We start from the raw sequence: 17,654 nt of genomic DNA, 5'->3' as shown, positions 1-17,654 counted from the left end.
AAGCTCTGCCATCCGGGAGGAACTCAAAGTAAAGCCGCTGCTCCTTCACATCGAGAGGAGCCAGATGAGGTGGTTCGGGCATCTGGTCAGGATGCCACCCAAACGCCTCCCTAGGGAGGTGTTTAGGGCACGTCCAACCGGTAGGAGGCCACGGGGAAGACCCAGGACACGTTGGGAAGACTATGTCTCCCGGCTGGCTGGGAACGCTTCGGGATCCCCCGGGAAGAGCTAGACGAGGTGGCTGGGGAGAGGGAAGTCTGGGTTTCCCTGCTTAGGCTGTTGCCCCCGCGACCCGACCTCGGATAAGCGGAAGATGATGGATGGATGGATGGACAACAGAAAAAGAATTCCAGCAGTCGATTGCCAGACCGTTGCTAAGTAAAACGGGCCGTTGCTAGGGACTCCGCTCTGAACAGAGGACAGCAGAGGACTGTTAAGCAGGATATATACCTTATGTTTCATTTTTACCCTCATTAACAGCATCATAAATGACTTGTAGCTTGTTACAGGGACGGTGGAGGCTCTCTGCCTTCCGAACCACTGCTGCTCAGAGCCTCCGCTGTCACTGCTCTCGTCAAGTTGTAAAAAAAAGAAAAAAAAAAAAAAAAAAGGAACTCCGTAGCACCGAAAGTCCGCGACGATAAACGTGTTTATGACAGATAAGACTACACAAATACACCCATCCTAACAAGTATATGATAAATGTATTTTCCTTCTCTTTTACTTTCATACTGCAACAGTGATTGGATGTTTACTGAGGGCTGAGGGGTGTGTGTCTGCTGCGCAGCTTGTGGAATGTTGAATACACGCACAGCGGAGGGAGGGATGAGAAGGCAGCCGACACTACTATATCGTGGGTGTCCCTTTTTCGGCGGATTTTTCCGCTAGTGCAGATAATTTTGTCAACTTGTAATGTAGTAATTTTGTGAGTTTATTAAAATTTGCTTTCTCAAATTTTAATTTGAGGGGGCAAGACATTTATTTAAGGGGTCTCTGCCCCCCTCTTGCCCCTGCGTAGAGCCGCATATGGTATCTTCTCTCCTTTGAGCCACACGTTAAAAGCGTTATTAAAACGGCCTTCTTTCATGTCCGTAATATCGCTTAAGTTCGCTCCATTTTGTCCACTAAAGACGCCGAGATCATTATCCATGCGTTTGTTACGCCTCGTCTTGATTACTGTAACCTATTTTTTTTTTGGGTCCCCCCATGTCTAGCATTAAAAGATTACAGTTGGTACAAAATGCGGCTGCTAGATTTTTGACAACAACAAGAAAGTTTGATCATATTACACCTATACTGTATATACATTATATACATATTTACATACATATATACCTATACTGGCTCACCTGCACTGGCTTCCTGTGCACTTAAGATGTGACTTTGTTTTACTACTTATGTATAAAATACTACACGGTCTAGCTCCAGCCTATCTTGCTGATTGTATTGTACCATATGTCCCGGCAAGAAATCTGCATTCAAAAGGACTCCGGCTTATTAGTGATTCCCAGAACCCAAAAAAAGCCTGCAGGCTATAGAGCGTTTTGTATTCGGGCTCCAGTACTCTGGAATGCCCTCCCGGTAACAGTTTGAGATACTACCTCAGTAGAAGCATTTAGGTCTCATCTTAAAACTCATTTGTATACTCTAGCCTTTAAATAGACCCCCTTTTAAACCAGTTGATCTGCCGTTTTTCTTTTTCTCCTATGTCCCACTCTCCCTTGTGGAGGGGGCCCAGTCCGGTGGCCATGGATGAAGTACTGGCTGTCCAGAATCGGGACCCAGGATGGACCGCTTGTGGACATCTCTGCGCTGCTGATCCTCCTCCGCTTGGGATGGTTTCCTTCTGGCTCCACTATGGACGGGACTCTCGTTACTATATTGGATCCACTTTGGACTGGACTCTCACGGATACGTTAGATCCACTATGGATTGGACTTTCACAATATCATGTTAGATCTGCTCGACATCCATTGCTTTCGGTCCCCTGGGGGGGTGTTGTGGTCCTCTCCAAGGTTTCTCATTGTTGTCATGGTTTTTCCTTGCCCTTATGTGGGCTCTAACGAGGATGTCGTTGTAGCTTGTGCTGCCCTTTGAGACACTTGTGATTTAGGGCTATATAAACAAACATTGATTGACAAAGTTTGTACCGGCCATCACTCATGTATCATTGAAGAGGTTGTGACAGGAATATTATTGAGATGGACATGCCTGCATTTGTTTTGATTCCAGATCAGTGTAGAGACATCTTAGCAGAGGACATAAGACTTTTATGTAACAGCAAGAAAATGCACCAGATGGACTGAGCATGACTGCCCTCTGGTGGCCTTCAGAACAAACTGTAAAAAAGAGGCAAGCGGACATGTGTTGAGAATGTCTTTATTCAAACTTGCCTCCCTTCCAACACATGGTACTACAGCATTGTGAGCTGGATGGTGATGACCAAGAGAAGCATGTTGCCATGGCGATAACACCTGGGTGGATGTGTCTATACAGTGAAATGCACCTGAAACTTTTTAACCAAGTTTTGCTGCTTTTTTCCTTTTAACTGAGCTCTAAAACAAAAAAAAAAAGATTTCAAAAATAAAAAAATCTTAAGGGGTTTACAGCTATGGGGGCAAAATTCCAACAAGTTAACTTCCACAGGGGGGGGGGGGGGGGGGAGAGAGAGAGAGAGAGAGAGAGAGAGTTGGGGAACAGGTTAGAGGTCATCCTCGTCATCTGGGAGTGCAGTTTGTGATGCGACCTGGGAGGGGGGCAGAGAACAGTCTTAGGGTCAAGTCACTGCTTGGAAGTCTCAAGTTTACAGTCGCCATATTGGATTAGGGTTGTCCCCAACCTGATATTTTGGTACCGGCACCGAAATGCATTTCAATATTTTTCTACTTAAAAGGGCACCACAAAAAAGTAATTGTCTTTATTTAAACAAAAACTTAAAAAGGTACATGAAACATGTTTTCTATTGCAATTTAGTCCTTAAATAAAATGTTGAACATACTAGACAACTTGTCTTTTAGTAGTAAGTAAACAAACAAAGACTCCTAATTAGTCTGCTGACATGTGCAGTAACACATTGTGTCATTTTTACACCGTATTTTTCAGACTATAAGTCGCAGTTTTTTAATAGTTAGTGACATATACTCCGGACCAACTTATTTGTGAAATTAACACATTACCGTAAAATATCTAATATTTATCTCGTTCGCAGAAGAGACGAAGAAAATGTCAATCACACACACATCAACCAATAAGAATTCGGCGGCGGAGGGTCATGGCAGAAGTGCATTGTGGGTCATGGAATGCTAACTGCTATATCAGGGGTCACCAACCTTTTTGAAACCAAGAGCTACTTCTTGGGTACTGATTAATGCGAAGGGCTACCAGTTTGATACACACTTAAATAAATTGCCAGAAACAGCCAATTTGCTCAATTTAGCTTTAACTCTGTTATTTTTAATAATGATATTTATCTTTGTGGAAACACTGATCATCTTAATGATTTCTCACAATAAATACATATTTTTGATGACATGTTTTAAATAGGTTAAAATCCAATCTGCACTTTGGAGCAAGCTATATCACATATATACAAAGACAAATCATTATTTTTTCTAGATTTTCCAGAAAAAAATGTTTTAAAAGAAATTGAAAAGACTTTGAAATGAGATTTAAATTTGATTCTACAGATTTTCTAGATTTGCCAGAATAATTTTTGGGAATTTTTAATCATAGTAAGTTTGAAGAAATATTTCACAAATATTCTTCGTCGAAAAAAACAAGCTAAAATGAAGAATTAAATTAAAATGTATTTATTATTCTTTACAATAAAAAAAATAAAACTACTTGAACATCGATTTAAATTGTCAGGAAAGAAGGGGAGGAATTTAAAAGATATATGTGTTTAAAAATCCTAAAATCATTTTAAAGGTTATACTTTTTCTCTAAAAATTGTCGTTCTGAAAGTTATAAGAAGCAAAGTAAAAAATTAATAGAATTTATTTAAACAAGTGAAGACCAAGTCTTTAAAATATTTTCTTGGATTTTCAAATTCTATTTGAGTTTTGTCTCTCTTAGAATTAAAAATGTCGAGCAAAGCGAGACCAGCTTTCTAGTAAATAAATACAATTTAAAAAATAGAGGCAGCTCACTGGTAAGTGCTGCTATTTGAGCTATTTTTAGAACAGGCCAGCGGGCACCACGTTGTTGACCCGTGCTATATGCTACTGCCTTAGCTATTAAAATGGATCATTTCAACGTTGGCGGTAACTTATAAAAAGTGAGAAGGGCCGAACAAAAACTGCAGCGAAAAGGAAATCATGTACTGCAGATTACAAGCTGGACGTAGTGAAATATGCAGCAGAAAAGGACAAGAGGAAGCGGCGCATACCTTTGGAGTTGGCAGAGTTGTTTAGAAGCGACATCGAGGAAGATGATTTCAAGGGAATAATTGGATTAGGAGTGACAGATAGTTTGGTAAAGGTATAGCATGTTCTATATGTTATAGTTATTTGAATGACTCTTACTATAACGTCAGGTTAACATAGCAGGTGGTTATTTATGCTTCATATAAAAGGTACACTTATTCAGCCTGTTCACTACTGTTTGTTTATTTTAAATTGCCTTTCAAATGTCTATTCTTGCTGTTGGATTTTATCAAATACATTTCCCCCAAAAATGGGACTTATACTCCAGTGCAACTTATATATGTTTTTTCCTTCTTTATTATGCATTTTCGGCAGGTGCGACTTACAATCCGAAAAATACGGTACCTATTATTTGGTCTACATTATGAGGGACAAACTGTAGAAACTGATTATTAATCTACTTGTTAATTTAATGTTAATATCTGCTTATTTTCTGTTTCAACATGTTCTATCTACACTTCTGTTAAAATGTGATGATCACTTATTCTTCCCTTCTTTGATACTTGACAGTTTTGGATGATACCACACATTTGGTTATCGATCTGATACCAAGTAGTTACAGGATCATACATTGGTTATATTCAAAGTCCTCATGTGTCCAGGGACGTATTTACTGACTTTATAAACATATGAATTTTTTAAAAAAAAAGGAAAAAAGATTTTCTGAGGCTAAAAAAATAGAGTATCGACTAGATACGCTTCTGTACTTAGTATCATTACAGTGGATGTCAGGTGTAGATTCACCCATGGCGTTTGTTTACATTGTGAAGCATGTTTAGTTATTCCTTGTCCTGCAGTAATAATGGTACTTGTAAGAAACTCACTTTATTTATTGCCATGGAGACAAGGATTAGTGATTTAGAAGTAGCTAAAACACTGCAGGTGGACATTAGTGAAGTGAATTTATATGGCGCTTTTTCTCTAGTGACTCAAAGCGCTTTACATAGTGAAAGCCAATATCTAAGTTCCATTTGAAGCAGTGTGGGTGGCACTGGGAGCAGGTGGGTAAAGTGACTTGCCCAAGGACTCAACGGCAGTGACTCGGATGGCGGAAGCGGGGATTGAACCTGCAACCCTCAAGTTGCTAACACGGCCCCTCTACCAACCGAGCTATGCCGCCCCCCACATTAGCCGCGAGCTAGCTAGCCATGTCTTAAAGCAGCTCTTCCTGAGGGTGTTTCAGTGTTATAACTTCACCTTTAGCTTTACTTTTTACACCAACATGCGTCCATTCTCCCTTTTCTGTCTACACACTGTGTCCGCTTGTAAGTACTCAGTGTGTGTGCGCTGCCGAATATGCTCCTTTACTCATAAAACCAGCAATGAATTGATGACGCGCCTTCAAGCCCATTAAAAAAAGGGGGTCGGTACTTTTTAGAGGCGGTATAGTACTGAATATGATTCGTTAGTATGGCAGTATTTTGCTAGCATTGCTATATTGTACAACCCTGCTTTGCACTTACTTGAAGCTCCTCCTCATACTTGGCTGCCATGCTGGGGTCCATTGCAACTTCCGGGGGAGCGAGGGCTGGCATTTCCACAAACTCCATGTTGGGATCGCCGGCTAGTTTCTTTGCTAGCCACAGGAAAGGCTTCTCAAAGTTGTAGTTACTCTTGGCAGAAATATCGTAGTACTGGGGAGACGGCGGTCAAAACGTGAGCGTGAAGCGTTCCTTCTCCAGGTAAACAACAGAGGCGTGCGTCTTACCTGCAGGTTCTTCTTGCGATGAAAGACGATGCTTTTGGCTTTGACTTTCCTGTCTTTGATGTCCACCTTGTTGCCGCACAACACGATGGGAATGTTTTCGCACACGCGCACCAGATCGCGATGCCAGTTGGGTACGTTCTTGTAGGTGACGCGGGAGGTGACGTCAAACATGATGATGGCACACTGAGCTGTTGGAGGGAAAACGTTTGCACGTCAAAGCCAGGCTATATTACACTTCACTATTATGTATTCATCACAACTGACTTAGATGATACAATACTTAAGTCCCGACCCTTTCACCAACAAAAGTGTATCAAGACATTTTGAACAGAATGAATGGAAATATTTTTTCAGGCTTCGCTGCACATCTTAAATTGAAGAATGGAGTTGTTCTTAAGGTTTGCATATTTATGTAATTGTTCCTTTAGTTCCACAAATAGTAGATTGTTTATACTAAGGGTTTGATTATTATTATGTATCTCTCTTTTATATTTGTCGTTTGGAAAGGGAAAATGTGTTTCTTTAAGTTGTTTAACCGTTGCTATGGTTACGGGCAGTACCGTTTCCGCCGGCAAGTTAGAAAAAAAAAGTTAAAAGAGCTCCGGCACTAACAAGCAACGTAGCGTCGGTAATACAACACGGGAAATAGTTCACCACGGTTGCAGATCGAAGAAGTAACTACCGTATTTTTCGGACTATAAGTCGCAGTTTTTTTCATATATACTTGAGCGACTTATGCGTGAAATTAACACATTACCGTAAAATATCAAATAAAATTATTATTTCATGGGATTTATGGATTAGGAGTGACAGATTGTTTGGTAAAGGTATAGCATGTTGTATATGTTAAAGTTATTTGAATGACTCTTACCATAATATATGATGTTAACCTAGCAGGCAACTTATCAGTTGGTTATTTATGCCTCATATAACGTACTTATTCAGCCTGTTGTTCACTATTTATTTATTTTAAATTGCCTTTTAAATGTCTATTCTTGGTGTTGGGTTTTATCAAATAAATTTCCCCCAAAAATGGGACTTATACTCCAGTGCGACTTATATGTTTTTTCCTTCTTTATTATGCGTTTTCGGCAGGTGCGACTTATACTCCGGAGCGAATTATACTGCAGAAAATATGGTACTGTAAGCTTCCTATTTCAGTGTGTTATAAGTGACAGTTGATATAGTGCAGTAGTTAAAGTTTAAGGACGTTTTGGGCACTTCATGTGGCCAGTAGATGGGATAGGTGTGTTTGTTTGCTGCACAGTGACTTCACGAACGGCAGGTTTAGTCACGTATTAGTTAAGTTTGTTAAAGAGACCCTCTCCCCTGTGACTGGTTAATATTTGGAGAGCGAGTGTTGAACATTATAAAGAGTTTCGTTGTCTGCTATCGTGGCTACGTTGCTGCGAAGGAAGTGGACAGCGCTAGGTTGGAGTGCTAATTGCACATGCTCACGGACTAGTCGACAGAGGTGGACCCAGGAAGAGGCTGGTTCTACTCTCGCTCCAGACTGGACTCGTGAGGCAGCTACAACGGGAGGTGCCCCCCCCACCCTCTCCAACACCCCCTTTGTATCCAGCAGTTTCAACTCACCCACCCCAGCCCAACGCGCACCACCGCTTCAGCAGGACCACAAAGGAAAATCTTCTGGCACAGCCAAGGGACCGAGGTTGGACTGTGTGTGTATGATTGGTTTAGTGCGGGAGGCTCTATTGGGGAAGTAGCGTGTGATTGGGAACGAGTGTAATTAATGTGTGTTTATTATTGTATGTTTGTGTGGTGTATATAGTGAATTGTTCAACTACATAAGCGGTCTCCTCTCTGTCTCTCTTAGACTAGATTTATTGGGTAAATAGTGAAAAATTTGAGCATCCCCCCAAGGTAAAATACAGTCCTTTACAGGCTCCCGTACAGGAGTGATTCTGTCAATTTGGGACTTGCTCTCCCTGAGAGAGTATGAGGATGAGGTGGGCGGGGCTGGGGGGCGTACATTGTAGCGCCCTGGAAGAGTTAGTGCCACAAGGAGTTCTGGGTATTTGTGTTGTGTTAAAGTGCGGATGTTCTTTCAAAATGTTTTTGTCATTGTTTAGTGTGGCGCATATTTGCAACAGTGTTAAAGTTGTTTATACGGCCACCCTCAGTGCGACCTGTATGGCTTTTGACCAAGTATGCGTTGCATTCACTTGTGTGAAAAGCCATAGATATTACGTGACTGGGCCGGCAGTGCCTTTAATGTTTGTTGGCACTCAGGATTTCTCCCTACGTCTGTGTACACAGTGGCATTTTAGAAAGACAGAAAATTTTACTTTCTTTAAAACAGATACCAATAATTTCCGACATTTCAATTTAAAGCATTTATCGGCTGATATTAATCGGACATCTCTGATTAAAATGTAAACTAAATATCAAAATTCACAAAATATGACTCTTGGGAAGCCAAAACAATATTTAATGTTTTATTTTACCAAGAAAATATACTTTTTTTTTTTTTCCAAATACACCTTGGTTTTAAGAATGTTGTGTGTATAAGCCCAACAATGATGTGATAATGTTTTATATCATTACACCCTGGGTGGACTTAAAGTGTTAATGACTGAAAGTGTAAACAATGCAATGTTGTGAGCCTGAGGTCACCTTGAATGTAGTAACCATCTCTCAGGCCTCCAAACTTCTCCTGGCCTGCTGTGTCCCACACGTTGAACCGCAGTGGTCCTCTGCTGGTGTGGAAGACCAGGGGGTGCACCTCCACTCCGAGTGTAGCTGAAAGTACAAGAGAAGACATCCTTCATAAAAAACATTTAAATCACAGGTGTCACACAAGGCCCGAGGGCCAGATGGGGATCACAAAAACCTAGAAATGAAGTGTCAAAGTACTTCATATTTTCTCACTAAATGGCATTGATTTTTTTCCATTTAGACAGAAAAAAAAAAGATATGTACTGCTTGAAATTACATACCTCTAAAACTTTAATAGTACCCAGTATTTCAACAAATATTACAGTATATGATCTTACTTTCCAAACATTTTTTTTCACCCATTTTCTACCGCTTGTCCCTTTTTGGGGTTGCTGGAGCCTATCTCAGCTACATTCGGACGGAAGGCATGGTACAACCGGGATAAGTCACCACCTCATTGCAGGGCCAACACAGACAGACAACATTCACACACTAGGGACCATTTAGTGTTGCCAGTCAACCTGTCCCCAGGTGCATGTCTTTGGAGGTGGGAGGGGCCTATCCCCAGGTGCATGTCTTTGGAGGTGGGAGAAACCCAGAGAGAACCCTCGCAGTCACGGGGAGAACATGCAAACTCCACAGAGAAAGAGACCGAGCCCAGCATTGAACTCAGGACCTTCGTATTGTGAGGCACATGCACTATCCTCTGTATCACCGTGCTGCCCCAAACATGTTTGTCTAAATAAAAATACTTAACTTTACAGCACATTACCGATCAAATTAATAAAAATTACATTAAATTGGATGTTGTTCTATACATCCATCCATCCATTTTCTACCGCTTATTACCTTTGGGGTCGCTGGTGCCTATCTCAGCTACTTTAAATTGAAAAAAAAAAACTACAACAATTTTGCGTTAATATTCTGTTGACTGAGCTGCCAGTTTATGACTAAAATCTACAGTTGTTTTTATGGTGTATTACTGTAAATGGAAAAACGTATATTTGTTTTTAACGGTGGAAAAACTGGCAGCTAAGTTGACAGAATAAGAACTTGTACATATGTAAATATGTTGTAAAACCCAATATCAATTTAATACAAAAATTCTGCCAACTAAGATGCCAGATTTCCCCCCAAAAAACAGTGGTACCATTTTTCCACTTACCGTAATGTTGAAAAAAAACAACACTATTTTACAGTTAAATGTAGTAAATGTTTAGTGTTTACTGTAAAATCGACAGTCTACTTAAAACAATATATAATTAATAATGAAACCCAGAGGGAAATTCATATATTTTTCCACTGTTACCAGCGGCCCTCTGATGGCAGCCATAACTGCCATGTGGCCCTCAATGAAAACATGATTGAAATCCCTGATTTAAATGAACCTCAGTGGCATCGCCAACTCCCTGAAATACAAGCAAGAAATCTCATTGCCTGGGCGATACGACCTAAAATACCGATTGCAATATATATTGCGTAAAATATATACTATTTGTTGTATTACAACATAGGGCTGGGCGATATCGCGGGTTTGTCTCTGTGCGATATAAAAAATGACAATACCGTAATATTCGAGTATACGTTCTCACGCAGTTGCTTTTAGCTGCGGGCGTACACTTCAGGCTTTTCTCACTCTTTCCCGTTTTTCCTTCTCACAGACAAGCAGGCGCACATTCTTACATACGTCACGTCATATGTCACATACGTGTCCGCCCTCGCAGAGCAGAAAGGTAGCATACTGGGCTACGTTAGCCCGCTTACGTAGCCGTACGAGAGAAAGAAGGTGTGGATCTGGTAACAAATGAAGGATGACTTAATTCCTAATAAAAACAGCAGGGGGTCCATCGTCTGGCGGTGGTTGGAGTTCAAGTGGGAATATGTCCAACAGACAACCGAAATTTGTCAAGTGTTGCTATAAAAAGTAGCATTACTGCTAATATGTAGCATCATTTGAAAAGTCACTCGCTGGAGAATGAAGAGAATTTCATAAGCTTAGTACATCACACTCAGATTTATAAGCGCAGGCCTAAATTTACCGCATGCCTTTGGTAAGTGCCGGAGTGAGAGGAGGTTTTAAAATAATTAGCGCATGCTTGCCTTTGGTAAACGCCGGAGTGAGGAGAAGTTTTAAATTAATTAGCTGCCCGGCGGCAAGTCAAGGAAATACGGTATACAAAAAAAGTTTGCTAACAATGTACCAATGATAGTCACACACTAGGTGTGGTGAAATTATTCTCTGCATTTGACCCATCACCCGTGATCACCTACTGGGAGGTGAGGAGAAAAGTGAGCAGCAGCGGTGGCTGCGCCTGGGAATCATTTTTGGTGATTTAATTCCCAATTTCAACCCTTGATGCTGAGTTCCAAGCGGGGAGGTAATGGCTCCCATTTTAATAGTCTTTGGTATGACTCGGTCGGGGTTTGAACTTAAAACGATATAGAATGTGAGATAACAGGATAATGCATACATTTATCAATTGTTTTCAAAATGGTTACAAAAAAGCGTGACCCCAGTTTTATGACTTGATGGGGTCTCTGGGACCCCATTTGAAAATTCCTAGCACCAAGTGTGTTTTTCAAGGAACGTGGGGGTATTGTAACCTGCATGAGCACAATGTTTGTGGTTATTTTCTGTCCACAACTGTTACACTCACCAACATATTTCTTTTCGAACTCTCCTGTCAGATGCCTTTTGACAAAAGTCGTCTTTCCGGTGCCTCCATCTCCTACCAGAACAAGCTGTCAGAAAGGGAGTCAAAGCATTGTGAGTTTAAACTGGTTCCCAGAGGTTGGTGAACACGTACATGTATCAATTTTGATTGGAGTCCAAAAGTTGCCGCCATCACAACACTTACCTTGAAAGTGGCCACTGGGGCAGACATGGAGTGGGCAGTCATGGTAAAGACTTGTCTGTGGAAAAAAAATAAACAAAGCGGTTAGCATGCTAACGTTTACAAGTGTATCATACCAAGTTATATGACTCTGGGGTAAACAGTAGCAAAACTAGCTCATAGTTAGCATGCGTCAGATACCAAGCTATACGACTGTAAGGTGTATGGCTGTCTAGAGAAAAAAAAAAGTTAGCTAAAAACGTAGCATGTTAATTAGTATGCTAGCAGTAAACAAGTGAATACGACTGCAGGGTGAACGATAGCATGCTAACGTTAAAGTGCATACAGTTTAGGGCAATATATCGATATAAATCACAGGTTTGTCTCTGTGCGATATAGAAAGACTATATTGTAACATTCGAGCACACGTTCTCACGCAGTTCTTTTTAGCTGCGGGCATTACACTACAGGCTCTACTCGCTCTTTCCTGTGTCTCCTCACAGACAAGCAGGCACACATTCTTACATACATACATACATACATACAGCTGTGATCAAAATTATTCAACCCCCACACAATTTTGATGTTTTAGCAAGTTGGACATCTATTTCGTATTTTATTTATAGTCATATCAAATAAAGATGTGTCAAATAGACAAATGCACCTTAAATTGTAACACTGTATTTTACAAAATACCAAAAAATAAAATTTTTCTTAATATCTCATTGACAAAATGATTCAACCCCCTAGTTACATGCATCTTTAGTACTTAGTAGAACAGCCTTTGGCAGTAATGACATCCTTCAAAGGTGATACATAAGCGGACAGAAGCTTCTTGCAACCATCTACAGGTATTTTAGCCCATTCCTCTTGGGCAAAGGCTTCCAGTTCATTCATATTCTTGGGCTTGCGTGCTGCAACTGCCTTCTTCAAGTCCCACCACAGCTTTTTTAGAGGATTTAGGTCTGGCGACTGTGAAGGCCACTCCAGAGTCTTCCAGCCCTTCTTCTGCAACCACTCTGATGTTGATGTGGAAGTATGCTTGGGATCCTTGTCCTGTTGGAAGGTCCAATGTCTCCCAAGCCTTAGCTTCCTCACTGACTTCATGACATTTGCAGCTAATATACCCTGCTAGGAAAAATAATTCATAATGCCTTGAACGCGCTGGAGATTCCCGGTACCTGAGGCAGAGAAACAGCCCCAGAGCATGATTGACCCCCCACCATGCTTAACAGTAGCCAAGGTGTTCTTCTCTTTGTAAGCTTCATTTTTCTCCTCCAGACATAACGTTGATTCATAGGCCCAAAGAGTTCCACTTTTGTCTCATCACTCCATAGAACAGTTTCCCAAAACCTTTGGGGTTTGTCCAGATGATTTTTGGCATACTGGAGTCTATTTTTCTTGTGCCTGATAGTCAGAAGTGGGGTGCGCCTGGGAGTTCTGTCATGGAGGCCTTCATCTCGTAGTGCGCGCCTTATTGTCTGGGACGAAACCTGCGTTCCCCCCTCTGCAATGTCCTGTTGTAGTTCCTCAGCTGTTCCCCGGGGGTTTTTCACCACTGTACGCTTCACAAGATCCTCTTTCTACCACACCCAGGTAGTGTTTCCACTGTGCCTTTAGCTTTGAACTCGCGAATTATGCTCCCAACTGTGTCTCTTGGAATGTGCAATGTCTTTGCTTTTTTCTTATAAACCATATCCTTTCTTATGAAGAGAAATTACAAGCTCTCTTGACTTCTTTGACCACTCCCTGGACTTCACCATGTTGCAAATACACCATTGACCATCTACAAGAAGCTGAGCGTCAGTCTTTTTCAATCAGTTTAATTGTTGCTCGTTGTGGTTCTAAATCACATCTACAGTTGTTTTCAACACCCGATTGAAAAGACCTTATTTAAATTCTGTTCTTAAGAGTTATGATCTTCAAGGGGTTAAATAATTTTGTCAATGAGATATTAAGAGAAAAGACACTGTTTGGTATGTTACAAAATATAATGTAATTAAAGTTGCATTTGTCTATTTAATGCATCTTTATTTGATATGACTATAAACAAATTATGGAATAAATGTCCAACTTCCTAAAACACCAAAATTGTGTGGGGGTTGAATAATTTTGATCACAACTGTACGTATATGCCCTCGCCGAGCAGAGAGGTAGCGGCATGGCCAACGTTAGCTGTGATGGTAGCGGGTTGTTGCGAGAGACAGAAGGTGCGAATCTCGTAACAAATAAAGAATTGATTCCGTAGAAAAACAGCACGGGGCCCATCGTCTGACGGTGGTTCGGCTTCAAGCTGGAATAACTTTAATTCGTCAAGTGTGGGGCACAAGCGTTGCTACCAAAAGTAGCATTACTGCTAATATGTAGCATCATTTGAAAAGTCACCTGCTAATAACTGTAATATACACAGCTTTGGTAAATTGACTTACCATATTTCCTTGAATTGCCGCCGGGCATGTAATATGCGCCTTTACTTGAACTACTGCCGGGTCAAACTTAATTCCCAAAATTATTAGCGCATGCTTACTATTACCGCCAGGTCAAATTCGTGACGGTTTCCATGTCGTCATTTTCAAAATGGCGGAGGCAGCAGGGTCGGCAACCTTTACCATTTAAAGAGCCATTTTGACCCATTTCCCAACGACAACAAGGACTGCAAAACTCTTTTGAAATGTATAATGAAATTACACAGCATAAAGTGTTTTTTTTGCTTGTACTATTGTGAAACAAAGGGGTCTTGTTCATCAGCCACACCGGTTACACTAAGGGTTGTGATATAAAAGAACTTTAACACTCTTATTACTATGTGCCACACTGTGAACCCACACCAAACAAGAATGACAAACATTTCTGGAGACCATCGGCTCTGTAACACATTATAAAAACAGCATAATTACTCAGATTGCAATGCATCCATGACTTTTACTGCTTATGTTATACACCCCGCGAGCACCAACCCCGCCCCGCCTCCGTGCGTCGGTTGAGGTGAGCAGGTATAAGCAGTAAGAGTCATTGATGCATTGCATTCTGGGTAATTCTTATGTTGCGTTTATGTTTTACAGAGCCAATGTTCTCCAGAAATGTGTTTGTCATTCTTGTTTGGTGTGGGTTCACAGTGTGGCACATAAGAGTGTTAAAGTTCTTTACTTCAGTGTAACCTCTATCGCCCAAAATGCCTTCCAATCTCGTCCGTGTGACGATAAAAGCAGCGAAATGCATGCGTCAATTGTAGATTATTCCAAGCCCTCAGTGCTGAAAATAACCATGATAAAGTTTTTTTTTTTTATTAACTGTGCTCTTCGTGATGGTATCCTCACATCACACTAAATTTTTTACTGCATTCCATAGGTAAGCGCAGGGGTGAGAAGAGGTTTTAAAGTTATTAGCGCTTGCTTACTATTACCGCATGCCTTGAATAAGTGCAGTAGTGAGAAGAGATGTTAAATTAATTAGCGCCCCGGCCAACACAGATGGACAAACAACATTCACATACTAGGGGCAATTTAGTGTTGCCAATCTGTCTATCTGTGTTGGCCATGAGATGAGGTGCCGACTTGTCTAGGGTGTTAAACGCCTTCCGGTCGATTGTAGCTGAGATAGGCGCCAGCGCCCCCAAAAGGAATAAGCGGTACGAAATGGATGGATGGATAGCGCCCGGGCGGCTATTCAAGGAAATACAATAGTTGTGATGTCCTTCTCTGCAAGAAAGTTTAAAAAGTAGCATATATTAGTGCAGTATGAAGAAGAAAGTTTTAATGTAGACACATATAATCATCATACTGCTGTGATTACATGCATCAAGTGTTCATTCAAGGCTAAGGCAAAATATCCAGATATGTGTGGTGTATTTTGATATGGCCTAAAAATATCGCAATATTAAAAAAGGCAATGTCGCCCAACTTTAATACATTTAGCATAATTCAAATACCAAATTATATGAGTGTAAGGTGTATGGCTGCGGAATTACACAAAAAGCGTAATATTAGCTGGAAACGTTCGAATGCTAATGTTAGCATATTAGCATGCTAATGCTAAGAAGCTAGCACGCGACTGGGTAAGAAGAAACACCCAAAAAACGTAGTATATTTTTGTAGAGTAGAACATTTTACACCAGTCTGGCTTAGCACTCGACGCAAACTAATTTTATATCAATTTGAACACATTCCAACGTTCGAGAAGATTCGACACAAACAAATGTTATATCGATTAAAACACATTGCAACGTTCTAGAAGATTCTACTCCAGCCTAGTTTAGCATTGGACACAAACTAAGGTTATTAAACACGGAAGCAGCTGATAAACAACATATTGAGGCAGCTAGCCGGACATTAAATATCACATATTTGTCCAGAATGAAGGTTATGGAGACCCGGGGGTGGATTTAAGGCTACTTTTGTCCCCCGTTAGCCTGTTAGCCAGTTAGCACGCAGCATGGGCGCCATTCTCTCTGGACGCCATGCTAGCTCGACCAGCAACTTGGCGCCAACATTGCCGCTAAGAAGCAACGCGGGAACAAAGCAGGCCAAATGGAAAAACAAACGACTCCGCGTTGGAAGCGTTCCTTGAGAAAAAGTGGCCTTGGCGAAGAAGGAAGAGAAGGCCGAGACTCACCGGTGTTGCTGCGACGAGAGGAGAGAGTAAATGGCCGCTGCGTACGCGGGAGATTCAGCGTGGCCTATGAGTCAGCTTCCGCCCTTTAATCATGTGACCTGCGCGGCGGCAAAACTCCCTCCAAAGGCAGGCGCGGAACACCTGTGACGTCACCGCCTTTGTTTGCCACCTCATAAAGTGTCCGCTGTTTAATGTTTGTTACGTCACGACGCGTGCAGGATTGTTGCGAAGGAAAGCAACGCAACAGCATTTGCAAAATAGAAAATAACACATTTTATCGAAACAAATTATTAATTTTCAGTTTGAGGGTATTTCAATTTGAATACTCCCCGAGAGTTGACTAAAGTGTGTTTTTAATGCTAAAAAGAACGTTTTTTTTTGTATAGTATTGTGTGGCTGATTAAAATACTTGCATTAATGTTTTTTTTTTTTACCAACTGTACCACCTCAGAAAACACTTACATCAACATACAGTGGCATCTATATATATACATATATATATATATATATATACATATGCATATTTATCGTGAGATCGACAGGCGGATCGGTGCGGCGTCTTCAGTAATGCGGACGTTGTATCGATCCGTTGTGGTGAAGAAGGAGCTGAGCCGGAAGGCAAAGCTCTCAATTTACCGGTCGATCTACGTTCCCATCCTCACCTATGGTCATGAGCTTTGGGTCATGACCGAAAGGATAAGATCACGGGTACAAGCGGCCGAAATGAGTTTCCTCCGCCGGGTGACGGGGCTCTCCCTTAGAGATAGGGTGAGAAGCTCTGCCATCCAGGAGGAACTCAAAGTAAAGCCGCTGCTCCTTCACATCGAGAGGAGCCAGATGAGGTGGTTCGGGCATCTGGTCAGGATGCCACCCGAACGCCTCCCTAGGGAGGTGTTTAGGGCACGTCCAGCTGGTAGGAGGCCACGGGGAAGACCCAGGACACGTTGGGAAGACTATGTCTCCCGGCTGGCCTGGGAACGCCTCGGGATCCCCCGGGAAGAGCTAGACGAAGTGGCTGGAGATAGGGAAGTCTGGGCTTCCCTGCTTAGGCTGCTGCCCCCGCGACCCGACCTCGGATAAGCGGAAGATGATGGATGGATGCATATTTATATATCCATATATATATACAAATATGTATATATATACATATATATATGTATATACATATGCATATATATACATATATATATATCAGGGGTCAACAACCTTTTTGAAGCAAAGAGCTACTTCTTGGGTACTGATTAATGCGAAGGGCTACCAGTTTGATACACACTTAAATAGATTGCCAGAAATAGCCAATTTGCTCAATTTACCTTTAACTCCATGTTATTATTAATAATTAATATTTATTTCTGTGGAAACACTGATCATCCTAATGATTTCTCACAATAAATATAT

General features: G+C 41.3%; 1 protein-coding gene across 2 annotated transcripts; it reads right to left on the bottom strand.

Moving 5' to 3' along the window:
* Positions 1 to 2,363: 2,363 nt before the first annotated feature.
* On the bottom strand, positions 2,364 to 16,366 carry LOC133552669 (GTP-binding nuclear protein Ran). Of its 2 annotated transcripts, XM_061900029.1 has the most exons (8): positions 16,257 to 16,366; positions 11,670 to 11,724; positions 11,469 to 11,553; positions 8,770 to 8,895; positions 6,133 to 6,320; positions 5,888 to 6,058; positions 2,688 to 2,746; positions 2,364 to 2,657 (listed from the first exon to the last, which is right to left on the bottom strand). In XM_061900029.1, the coding sequence occupies exons 2-7, from the start codon at positions 11,709 to 11,711 to the stop codon at positions 2,702 to 2,704; spliced, it is 657 nt and encodes a 218-aa protein (XP_061756013.1). In that variant the 5' UTR covers positions 11,712 to 11,724; positions 16,257 to 16,366; the 3' UTR covers positions 2,364 to 2,657; positions 2,688 to 2,701. The 2 variants fall into 2 exon arrangements, with proteins under 2 accessions (XP_061756013.1, XP_061756012.1); XM_061900028.1 differs by having other exon boundaries at positions 2,364 to 2,746.
* Positions 16,367 to 17,654: the final 1,288 nt, after the last annotated feature.

Source organism: Nerophis ophidion, linkage group LG05 (genome assembly GCF_033978795.1).
Source record: "Nerophis ophidion isolate RoL-2023_Sa linkage group LG05, RoL_Noph_v1.0, whole genome shotgun sequence".
Taxonomy (NCBI): Eukaryota; Metazoa; Chordata; class Actinopteri; order Syngnathiformes; family Syngnathidae; genus Nerophis; species Nerophis ophidion.
Note: the sequence above shows the minus strand (reverse complement) of the source record. Positions and strands in the feature narration are given on the sequence as shown.

Excerpts from the sequence above, each read along its gene's own strand:
- LOC133552669 (XM_061900028.1), bottom strand. The coding sequence starts at position 11,711 with ATGACTGCCCACTCCATGTCTGCCCCAGTGGCCACTTTCAAG. Across the intron at positions 11,554-11,669 it reads CCCCAGTGGCCACTTTCAAG|CTTGTTCTGGTAGGAGATGG; the intron begins GTAAGTGTTGTG and ends CCTTTCTGACAG. Across the intron at positions 6,059-6,132 it reads ATCGCAAGAAGAACCTGCAG|TACTACGATATTTCTGCCAA; the intron begins GTAAGACGCACG and ends CCGTCTCCCCAG.